Genomic DNA, 12,409 nt, shown 5'->3' with positions numbered 1-12,409 from the left:
ACATTGTTTCAGCACGACAATGCCAGGCCCCATACTGCAAGAGTGACTCGGAACTTTCTAAACCAGCAGAACGTTGACGTTTTGCGCTGGCCTTCCCACTCACCCCATATGAATCCTATTGAACATCTGTGGTACCATCTTGACAGACAGATTAGAGCACGCCATCAGCCTCCCATCAACAGACAAGAATTGCAGCAGGCCCTGAGAGACGAGTGGCAACGGATTCCAGTCCACGTCATCAGAAGACTGACGTCATCGATGAGGCGGCGTATCACAGCATGCACTGAGGCAGCTGGAGGTCATACACGCTATTGAAGGCAACTGTGTCGACAATGAACTTGTAGTGTGTCTGACAATTTTGTGGTGACATTTCAGACAACTTTTGAAAATGAAATTTCTTGCCCCACCGTTGTTTACCTTGAGCTTACATTACCTGTGATTGCACAATTTCATTCAAACTGTGGTTGAGCAATCATTTGTTACCCCTCCCTAGATTATATTATAATTCACAACAAAAACTCTTCTTGTTATTTTTTTATCGATCATGGAACTCGACCTATACTTTCTGTTGCCGCCCAGTTTATATTTAGCTTTATATAGAATCTGTAGTATTTGGATAGATACACCTTCACTGACAAAATACTAGATTACCATTTAGTTTAATTAGCATGTCCAATTTTTATGCTAACACCTTCACTGACAAAATACAAGATTACCATTTAGTTTAATTGGCATGTCCAGTTTTGGGATGTTAACACCTTCACTGACAAAATAGCTATGCATAACATGTATTATCATACATCAGAATATTTATATGTCTATGAATATTTAATCTAAATAAGTCATGTTACACTTGGTGGGTATCAACAATTAATTATGTATCATGTATATGAAACCCGTGGACTTTCCAGTCGTCAACTTTCTCATCATAAAACAAAAGAAGAAGAAAAGAAAACAACAAGAAACAAAAATCATAACATAAAAACCATTTCCCATCATGTCCATCAATGTTTCACTGGCTCCGTGACTTACAATCGAGTATATTCTTTGTAAGAAGCTAGTTTTAAAGAGCGTCATACTAATCCATTATATCGATAATCTAAGTATGACTACATCACCTTCTTGTGTACGTTCATTGTTCAAGGCTTTGGTATTATTTGGCTCTCCCAGACAGTTGGTGATTTCATTTAACACTTTAGCATGCGTGTTTTGATATGTTTCATCAGAAATGGCATTAAGATATTTACGAAAATTCAAGATATGATAATTATCGCCAGTTCAAGTTGTTGCTTGAGCCAGAATCCTAGTTATCAAACTTATGGCACAGGAATTTTCGTAACATCAGTATTCGTTTTAGACTTGGCGTGAATGATCCAAAATTTAGAAAGAAAGATTTTTATCTATTAAGAAATCCCTAAGGTTATGCCCACTTTGCGACATTGTTGTCGAAGATGATTACCATTTTATGCTAATTTTCCCTACATGTATATACGAGAATCTAAGAAACAAGTACTTACCGCAGCGGTGTTTATTTCATTCTAATGCTATAAGATTGTCGTCGTTACTATCCTGAAGGGACTCGATAATAACACAAACGAGCTTTGTACATACATCATGCTTTTTGTTACGAAATGAATTGTCACCTTGACTTTGTATCTAATGTGCCATGTGACTCACTCATATGGGCCCTCTGGCCTTTCACACAATAAAGAATTGAATTGAATGCTTGACTCTTTGACTTGAATTAAAATGTGTGTGATCAAGATTACAACATTCAGTAAAGCCTCAGTAAAGCTTTCAAAAAGATTTATGGTAGACATTTGAAGGATATTTCTAAATTTGACGCATCAGTGACAAACATGATGTATGATGCACTTCCTTATTTTGACTTGAAGCGAATGAGCCCGTGTTTTTTTAGGTGAACAGTTGACTTGCCTTACCGTGCTGGCCAACGGTGGGACAGGGTAGGCTCACCTCTTCCCAAACATCAGGTATTTGATTTTAATTAATAATATAGATGGAATAATAGAATGAACTCTTTCTTATGGCTATAAAAAAAGGTTTGTTGCTTTGTGTCCATCCGTCCTGCATCACATGGACCTCACATCTTCCACGACAGTTCCGACATAAAAAAGACTATTTAAAGATTCGGACACAATGCAGCTGTGAAGTTTGTCAGTTTCAAGAAAAACACGCTCTTGAATACACGCGTTTTTCTGTTTGTCTGTTCTGGTGTCAGTTTTCATTATCAATCAGCTGCGATTTACACTGGAAGTATTGAGACAAGGGACAAACTGAACGCGTGTTTAGAACGTGGTTGGATTCACGGGAAGAGCACATTCTGGGTGACAGAGACCCGGTCGGTGAGACTGGAAATATGACTGTCACGAAAATATATTAATCTCTTAATAAGTCAAGCGTTTAAGAGTTGGTGTGTTTGGTTTGACGCTGCATTGAAGCCTATTTCGATTATGTAGCCGCCTCTCAGCATAATGTGGAGGAAAGCCCGAAGTGATGCAGGTCTCACACGTTTACCTTTGGTGAAACGTACGAGCACAGGTATGGTGCTGATGAACCTTGAAACTTAATCGAGGTGAATCGGGATTCGAACCCGCGATCATAAGGGGCGCAACGCTGCACAGAGACGACGACTGGCCCCCATCCGTCCTGTGCTGGGCTGATACACAAGTGCCTGATGCCTATCACAATCCATCTCTATTGTACCACCTTACAGGCCAATCATAGTTTCGTGTCGCGTAATAAATGACGACTAGTTGATGTATTGGGGTATTATCGGCAGCTGACAGAGAACTATTCAGTGTTATCACTGGGCTAATGAGTATTAAAGGGATAATCATTAGGGAATAAAAATGTTGTGACACCTTAATGAATTAGCATGATATATGACTATCAAAGACAGTGCGTCAACGTTCACTTTTCCTCGACAAAACTATACTAGAGAGTGAGTGAGTGAGTTGGGTTTAACACCGCTTTTAACAGTATAACAGATATGTCACGGCGTGTCAGCCTAATGTGGGATGAAAGCCCGAAGTGATGCAGGTCTTAGACGTTTACCACTTCGGTGAAATCCACGAGCAGGGGTATGATGCTGACAAACCTAGAAACATAATCGGGGCGAACCGGGATTCGAACCCACAATCATAGGTTTCTGGCGTGCCCAAGGGACGTAACTGCACAGCGAATCGCGGCGCCTTAGACGACTGGGCCACCCATACCCCTCCAAAACTATACTAACATCTCCTCCGTGGTGTAGTAGAGCGTCGGGAAGGTCGATGGTTCGATCCCCGGCCGCATCATACACTATCACGTTAAAAGACGGCACTTGTTGTTGCTCTGCCTGGCGCTCAGTATTAAGGGGCTAAAACATGGACTGGTCGGCCCGGAGTCAGTATACTGTGTCTGAGTGGCGTATCCATGGGACATTGTATATAAGTCAGTTAGCGCTAAAATCCTGGCCTTAGTCAAGACTAGTACAAGTCAGCCACTCACATACACGTGCATGCATGTCGCTATATGCTCGCAATAGTCCTGAACACGGCGTTAAACCACATGTCACCTAATCACCCTTTACCAAAACATCAAGCAGGTAAGCTCTTCAGCATCACTGACCGAAACGACATCACCAGCAACCATGGTGCAGCGGCAGAAGCGATAGGGTGGATACTGTATTCATAGGACAATGAAGGCTTGATGTACAAGACGCTGAGTTACCGACCTTGATCTTCGAAGGCGTTGATGTGATGCAGCACTAGAAAGGCGTCGGCTACATACGGGCATTCAGCATTGACCTCATTACCAGTGCGCCTGTCGATCACGTGGAACCGAGTCTAGAAAACAGGAAAACGTGGTCGAATGTTTCACGTCATGAGTATAAATGTTTCAAGTCATGAGTATAAAAGATTAACAAACATAAGAAGGACGAACAATCAACATTGTTATGCAGGTAATAGCGCTTTGTAAAAGGAGCTGACTTTACAGATCTTTTGGATTTTGTCATCTACAGTTTTCCGATGTCCCCCTTATATAAAGTATTACCACAGTACCTGGTTGCCGATGTCCCCTTATGTGAAGTATAACTATAGTGCCATGTTGCCTATGTTTTCCTATATGGAGTATTACTACAGTACCTGGTTGCCAGTGTTCCCCTATATGGAGTATAACTACAGTACCAGGTTGCCAGTGTTCCCCTATACGGAGTATCACTACAGTACAAGGTTGCCGGTGTTCCCCTGTAGTGAGTTTTACTATTGTACCAGGTTGCCAGTGTTCCCCGATATGAAGTATTACTACGGTACCAGGTTGCTGGTGTTCCCCGATATGAAGTATTACTACAGTACCAGGTTGCCGGTGTTCCCCGATATGAAGTATTGATACAGTACCAGGTTGCCAGTGTTCCCCTATATGAAGTATTGCTACAGTACCAGGTTGCCATTGTTCCCCTATATAGAGTATTACTTTTCTACCAGGTTGCTGGTGTTCCCCGATATGAAGTATAACTACGGTACCAGGTTGCCGGTGTTCCCCTATATGAAATAATTCTAAAGTACCAGGTTGCCGGTGTTCCCCGATATGAAGTATTACTACAGTACCAGGTTGCCGGTGTTCCCCGATATGAAGTATTGCTACAGTACCAGGTTGCCAGTGTTCCCCTATATGAAGTATTACTACGGTACCAGGTTGCCGGTGTTCCCCGATATGAACTATTGCTACAGTACCAGGTTGCCAGTGTTCCCCTATATGAAGTATTACTACGGTACCAGGTTGCCAGTGTTCCCCTATATGGAGTATTACTACAGTACCAGATTGCCGGTGTTCCCCGATATGAAGTATTACTACAGTACCAGATTGCCGGGGTTCCCCGATATGAAGTATTACTACAGTACCAGATTGCCGGGGTTCCCCGATATGAAGTATTACTACAGTACCAGGTTGCCAGTGTTCCCCTATATGGAGTTTTACTACAGTACCAGGTTGCCAGTGTTCCCCTATATGGAGTTTTACTACGGTACCAGGTTGCCGGTGATCCCCGATACAGAGTTTTACTACAGTACCAGTGTTCCCCGATATGGAGTATTACTACAGTACAAGGTTGCCAGTGTTCCCCTATATGAAGTATTACTACAGTACCAGGTTGCCAGTGTTCCCCTATATGAAGTATTACTACAGTACCAGGTTGCCAGTGTTCCCCGATATGAAGTATTACTACAGTACCAGGTTGCCGGTGTTCCCCGATATGAAGTATTACTACAGTACAAGGTTGCCAGCATATGAAGTATTACTACAGTACCAGATTGCCGGTGTTCCCCTATATGGAGTTTTACTACAGTACCAGGTTGCCAGTATTCCCCTATATGAAGTATTACTACAGTACAAAGTTGCCTTATTCAAATTGCGTGGATCGATGCTCATGATGTCAATAACCGGGTTGTCTGGTTCAGACTCGATTATTTACAGACCGCCGTCATATAGCTGGAATATTGCTGAGTGCGGCGTTAAATAACAAACAAACAAACAAACAAACAAACCAGGTTGCCGGTGTACTCTGGGTCCCACTGTATGCATTGTAGCATGTGATGCTTCTTCACCATGGCTGCCAGAATCTTCCATACATTTATCAACATCGGTTGTTCGACAAACACGTAGTAGTTCTCCGTCATCCCGAAGCTGTGGAAGTACGACGGATGCATGGAGTGTTCTGCCATCACAGATGCCACCAGTCTGGACTTAGAGTAGCCTCCTTCGTCATCTGCAACAACGACGTCGTCAGTTTCAATAAATGAGCCTTCTAAAATACTAAAATATAATAGTAAAATACACACGTATCATACAACGAAGCCTTACGAAACAGCGACTATAAAGTCTGCATAGAGTAATAATAATCTCATTGTAAACACGATATGATTGTACAATTGCTGAATGTCAACTGACAAATATTACAACCATTTACTTCATCATAAGACGATATTCATGCTCTATTTAAAATGTTATTAGATCATAGAAAGATTATTCAGGTTCTGACGTACTGGTAGCTACGGGTGTTCGTATCAGGCAATATTTGGGCCTCCCTTTTCCAAACTGGTAGCCAATGCTGTGCAGTGCCCCTCCCCAGTCCCTGTGGGCATGAGCAGCCGCCATGTTGATTGGAATATGATCAGTCAGCACAACCTGTGGGATCATATGTCGACAGCATCATGATCATATGGAGGTATTAGATTTTAGTCTGACTGAGGTTTATAGGAATGTATGACGGACAAAAATCAAGGTTTTAACATCAAGTAAAATGTCCAGGACAGTATAAAGTGAACTGTGAACATTGAGCAGTGAACAGCGAACACCGAACTGAGGGATGAGGTATTATGTAACCACCTGCACCACTTCGTTAACCAGGGGGCACTGGTGGCCCAGTCGTCTAAAGCGCCGCGAGTCGCTGTGCAGAGTTGCGTCCCTTATGCACGCCAGAAACCTATGATTGTGGGTTCGAATCACGGTTCGCCCAGATTATGTTTCTAGGTTTGTCAGCACCATACCCGTGCTCGTCGGTTTCACCGAAGTGATAAACGTCTGAGACCTGAATCACTTCGGGCTTTCCTCCCACATTAAACTTACACGCCGCGATATAACTGAGAAACTGTTAAAAGCGGCGTTAAACCCAACTCACTCACTTACACACAGATTGGATTTCGAGATTCGACTTGATTATGTTTCTAGGCTTGTCAGCACCATGCATGTGTTCGATGGCGTCTAAGACCTACATCACTTTCCTCAAACATGTATCAAGTTAACACCATGATATATCTGAAATACTATTCAAATCGGCGTAAAACCCAACTCACTCACTGATGTGTGTCTGATGCGGCGTTAAGCAATAATCACTCACTCACTAACGTGAGTCTGACTAATTGATGCCTGTGTTTGTTGTTTAACGTCGGATTCAGCAATTTTCCATCTAACAACGGCGGGCTGTAAATTATCAAGTCTGGACCAGACAATCCAGTGATTGATATTGTGAGCAACGATTCGTCGGGGTACGAAGAAACACCATCAACAAAGTCACCAATCCTGATCGCCCAATCGGCTAAATCGCCCCATATGACCATCATTAGTACCTGGGGGCCAATTCTAACCCGGCATCCCCACGGGGTCTCGCGAATGTAACAGTGTGTACCCCTCTGAACAATAAATGGCTGTTTTTATGGTATATTTCCAACATGTTTGTATCTTCTACCCAGTACATGCGGTGACTGACCCTGGCTTGTGTTTCCAGTGTTTGGGGATTTAGACGGTGCAGTATGTTCGACTCCGAGGACGTGTACATCTCTCCCCCGAGGATGTGGATGTTGACGTTAGTATTGTCCGTCGGCTCTGCCGTCTCCGTTACGAACGACACCGCCCTTGAATAACAGACAACAACAAAAATTAGTCTGTCTCTCAGGCCGTACAGGATATATAAAAAACGGAAGCACAAATCTAGAATGATTTGTCAAGTCTGCATTGCCTCAGTCTTAAATTAAGCATTGTTCTGGGCTCCATTTGGATTATGTATTTTTATTTTGAAAATAATATTATATATATTTATACATGAAAACGGTTTTTTCTGGAACTAAATGTCGGTAGAATAGTACATGGCGCATTGTGTGTAGTCGACTGAATGAGTTGAACGCAGTGTATGAATGAGGTTGTACTCAAAGGACGAAATTGAGTGAGCCTGACCAACCGATCCATTTAGTCGCTTCTTACGTACGACAAGCACGGGTTGCCGGGGACCTATATTCCTGTGCAAAACATGAAAATCTTTAGTCGCGTCTTGAGATCACGTGTTAATTTAGGTCTTTTAGTCTTTGTGCATCGCTCAATGACTTCCTTTGATTATGTTGAGAAATGGACGTTTACCTGGCAATAGACCCTTTACACGGATCCGGGAAGGCGGTGGTCGCGAACTCGGTCACTGCGATGCGTTTTGCCGCCATGTTTTTCTTGTACGTTTCGCTCTGGAGGAACCGGCGCTGGTACGTCACTTCCTGTTTGGTCACGTGGAAGCGTTGGAGGACAGCCATGCCGTCAAACCAATGGTTATACTTGGTTGTCCCCACCTCGAAAAGGCCGGGGCCATTTCTGTATAAACTGCCATCTAACCAATCGGGGATGGTGCCTGCAACACCCAGGGGATGCGGGGGATGAATATAGTGTCCATAAGATATACTAAGTACTACTCAACAATTGAGAGGAATCTTTGACTATTTCATTTACTTACTTTCATTAACTTTGTACACTGATCCATTGATCGGGTAATAAATGTCTAAGCGCTTAAAGCATGTAATCATTATCTTCCAAAACTGGCTCCCAGAGGAGATATCGCTTGGGTGAGATCAAGCGATGTCTACATTGTAGATATAGCTGCAGTGAAATTGCATCACAATGCTTTGCAGACCATTGTGACGTCATTGTTACCATGACGTCACAATAAAATGACATCACTAATGGCTCTGCTACTGAAGCTGCTATCAGTACTTTTACACTTAAAACTGCTTATTACTGTCTACAAACTGAAAAAGTTTGAAGAATGATGTTGGATGATCTCACCCCCGTGTCTTTTGGCATAAAATATATCAACGCTCGTTGATAAAAGTGGAAAAACTCCTTGGCAAGCCTCGGAGTTTTTCCATTTTAAAAAGACACTCGGGTGAGATTCTCTATATAAATGGACTATTATTATCATCATCATCATCATCATCATCACCATTATTATCATCATTATTAAAATTAAAATGACGCTGAACATGCTCCAGGTTCCACATATCCCTACCAAATGTTGAGTAATATATATACATAAATTGAAAGATGTCTTTGTGTACTGCTCATGCACCTTCAGTGCTCAAGCATCGTTTCACAAACGGGATAAAAGGCAACATATGTGATCATGTCCATGTATGTTATTTTGACCTGTAACTATTGGTACTCACCCTAACCCCTAACACGGCAACTCTCAGAGAGTATTGAATGGACCAAAGTAACTATGAATAAATTTGTCACGATGGTTTACAATTAATGTAAAGATCGCGGAGCTTGCTATACTTAATAGAAAGTGAGTGAGTGAGTGAGTGAGTATGGTTTCCCGCAGCTTTTAGCAATATTCCAGCAATATCACAACGCGAGACGGCGGAGGGTGCGCTTCACACATCATACCCATGTGGGGAATCGAACCCGAGTCTTCGGCGTGACGAGCGAACGCTTTAACCACCAGACTCCTCATCCCCTTCAACAGCAAAACATCTCGGCTTTCATCGTTTGTACAAACATTGGATATGAAAGGATATAACAAACCCTATCTCTAGCCTCTGGGGATCATCATTCAGACATGCATATCCTATGACCAGTGTAGATGGCGCACACAGAGCGTACCAACTCACCACAAGCCTGATGGTACTACACGACCAACAGTCACACTAGACTAACACTCAGTCTTTAAAACATTTCTTTAAAATAATTGCATTTTTTTTAAAATTTCATCTTCTGCTGTTTTAATCAAGGAAACTAGACTTGGTTTAGTTTGATCTAGACTTGCCTAGGCTTTTAGTAAAAGCAATATACTAGTATAAATTCCACGGACGTGGCGCAGGACTACAGACATTAACATACATACTCGTTTTGGCTGCGGAAACAGGCCACGCCCTTTTTGCATCCTTTGTTTGTGTCATGTTCCGGAAATTCTCATTCTGAGGTTTGTTTCTGTTATGGAATAGAGTGTTTCATGGAGACTATAAATAGATCGCTGGCGCTCCACTCGGACAAGGCGATCTCCAGGTTGGAGTGGAGGAGACGTGATACTATTACGCTGATTTATTCATGTCGGCATCAGTTTCACGAGACTCATGCAATTCTGACTGATGAGACGTGATTATGGTGTTGATTGTCAGGAACTTGCGTTAGATTCCTGGGACCTGGAACAGCGTCCGACGCCTGGGAAATGCTACAACATTAGATGGGTTTCGGAGCCAGAAACACTGTGTGTTGGGTACAGAGACCAGCGACCGAGAAATGTCCGAAATTTGCTCTCAAGTAATCATAGTAATATTGAAATACTCATACTTTTAGCTGACATGGAAAACATTCAGTCTCCCTTTGTGTGAAAAAGGTGGAGGGGAGCTGAGAGATGTGATATGGTAATTTTCTGTTTCCAATCGATTACGTTTGTTGAAATCATATCGCCATCTGATTTTAATCATATCAATATTGAAATACTCATACTGTTAGTTGACACGAAAAACATTCCTTTATGTATATAAATGGAGAGGCTACGCTGACCGCTGACCTCCACCCCAAAACCCCAACCCCCGATTCCCATCATGCGAGCTTATTAATCAAAACAGTAGTTAATTCCATGAGACACCGTGCTTGTCAGAGATATCAAAATGGGGATCAAGGGGTGATCACATTGTTTGACCTGTTTCATTGTGTATCAGGACCCCGAAGATCCAGATAGTCTCTCCTCTATCATCCTACTCATGTCATCACTGGTTTCAGTTATCCATTCAAATAATTCCCGCCGCTATTTTACCTTTTACGCCCAATCGAATCAGTTTAAACGGATAATCGAGACTGGTTACTCCCTGGAGTTAACCAAAAGCGGTTATTCACAGGCCGCCTTGCTAAAGCTGGAATATAGCTAACTGCGCTGTTACACGATGTTCGGCCACTCGCGGGTTATATTCACGTCCGTCCGTGCGATAGGTTCAATTCGGAGGGATAGTCGTCACGTGCGGTCAGAGGTCCAAGCCCTCCTCGCAATTATTTTGCATTATCCTTATGGATACTCATCGAGCACTGGGGACCCTGTCTGACCCGACATCCCACGGGGCCGTTTGTGCAGATGCTTTTTCCAACATCTATTCATGAGGTCCCGAAAATCGATGATGAAGAGAACAAAACTATATTATCAGGGTTTATATATATTCATCTTCACCTTGCCTATCTGGCATCTCGCCGCAGTACTCCGTATCACGTGGCGTAGGTTACGGTATTATGTAAAAAGGAGGTCAAGGTCACGTTGTCCAAGGCTATGCTGATAACAAGATGTTATACAACATCAGTACTCCTGGTTTCATTAGGACACGTCGATGACGCTGACCCTGACATTTGACAATCAGACATGCATGCATTCAGGGTCTGGACAACGCACCGCAATCTTTCTCGCCGGAATTAAGTTGTCTGCGTATCGAAAATTATTTTAGCTGTATCACCTTAGCTGAGATACAAAGTACATGTCATATCTTTTCTCGATTCGTGTGTTCCGAATACACATAGGATTGTGGAGGTCACAAATATGTCAGATTTGCATAAATTCTAAGGAAATTATTATTAATAAATTAACAGTTACGAAATCAAATTGTGATTCCAGTAAAGATAGGTGTACTGACTGTCGGCATACCGTGTTAAATATCACGATACAGTTATAAAAATTATGTTTTCCCTAGACTTACGATCAGTCTCTGAAAATATATAAATTACAATATTATAAGAAGAATATAAATTATAAGATACAAACAACTCCATTTCAATTGAAAATGAACCCGTGTGAGATGGGAGATTCAGCCTGGACGTATGGAAAACCTAGACTTGCTTCTATTAAGGTAAATAGCATCACAGTAAGGGCTGGGCGGAAGGGAAAATATTTTGGTTGATGGGCTGTGACACAGTCTGGGTTTTGTCTGCAGTACAGTCTTGATACAAGGCTGCACACACCTGTATAGAATTCAGTTTATTTCCACTATGACGCCTGACACAGACAGGCCCAGTCATACGACATGGTTGTCAAAACAAACCATACCACATAGCTGTCCAAACGAAAGAGCTACGAAAAGAGAAACGGCTGACTTTGCAAATAACCATTGACTATCCACCCCATATAGATAACAACCTGTAATGTACACGTCACACTAGGGACGCCACGAACACCCCACCCCACCCCAAATGACAGACCTACCTGTGACGTTCCCCGGGGTCGGGGTAGGGTACTCCTCCCTCACAGATTGATACAGTCGCTTCATGGTGGGCTCAGTGAATGAATGCCTCACAACATGAAACTAGTCATGTGTCAGAGGTCATTGTTGAGTGCAGCTCAATGTCTGATAGCGTGTTGACGTTATCAACAACATGGATATACTGTACAACACAGATGAGGGCATCAACACGGTCTGTGTCAGTAATTATTGTAAACCACTCATAAAATGAGTGAGTGTGGTTTTACGCCGCTTTTAACAATACTCCAGCAATATCACGGCGGGGGACACCAAAAATGGCCTTCACACTTTGTACTCATGTGGGGAATCGAACCCGGGCCTTCGACGAGACGAGCGAACGCTTTAACCACCGACCCTTAATCGGTCATATA

At 42.6% G+C, this 12,409-nt stretch overlaps 1 protein-coding gene across 1 annotated transcript in view; it reads right to left on the bottom strand.

Annotated features, from left to right (window-relative positions):
* LOC139469458 (carotenoid-cleaving dioxygenase, mitochondrial-like) overlaps window positions 1–12,065 on the bottom strand; it is a 29,235-nt gene extending 17,170 nt beyond the window's left edge. Inside the window, exons 1-6 of the mRNA XM_071251638.1 lie at window positions 12,002–12,065; window positions 7,912–8,170; window positions 7,268–7,412; window positions 6,045–6,186; window positions 5,547–5,767; window positions 3,737–3,848 (exon numbers count right to left, since the gene is read on the bottom strand). Of these exons, the coding sequence (XP_071107739.1) occupies window positions 3,737–3,848; window positions 5,547–5,767; window positions 6,045–6,186; window positions 7,268–7,412; window positions 7,912–8,170; window positions 12,002–12,065 (943 nt within the window). The remainder of the gene's footprint in view (window positions 1–3,736; window positions 3,849–5,546; window positions 5,768–6,044; window positions 6,187–7,267; window positions 7,413–7,911; window positions 8,171–12,001) is intronic.
* Between the last annotated feature and the right edge of the window lie 344 nt (window positions 12,066–12,409).

Source organism: Haliotis cracherodii, unplaced genomic scaffold, assembly GCF_022045235.1.
Source record: "Haliotis cracherodii isolate W230 unplaced genomic scaffold, xgHalCrac1.p SCAF_2, whole genome shotgun sequence".
NCBI classification, from domain to species: Eukaryota; Metazoa; Mollusca; class Gastropoda; order Lepetellida; family Haliotidae; genus Haliotis; species Haliotis cracherodii.
Note: the sequence above shows the minus strand (reverse complement) of the source record. Positions and strands in the feature narration are given on the sequence as shown.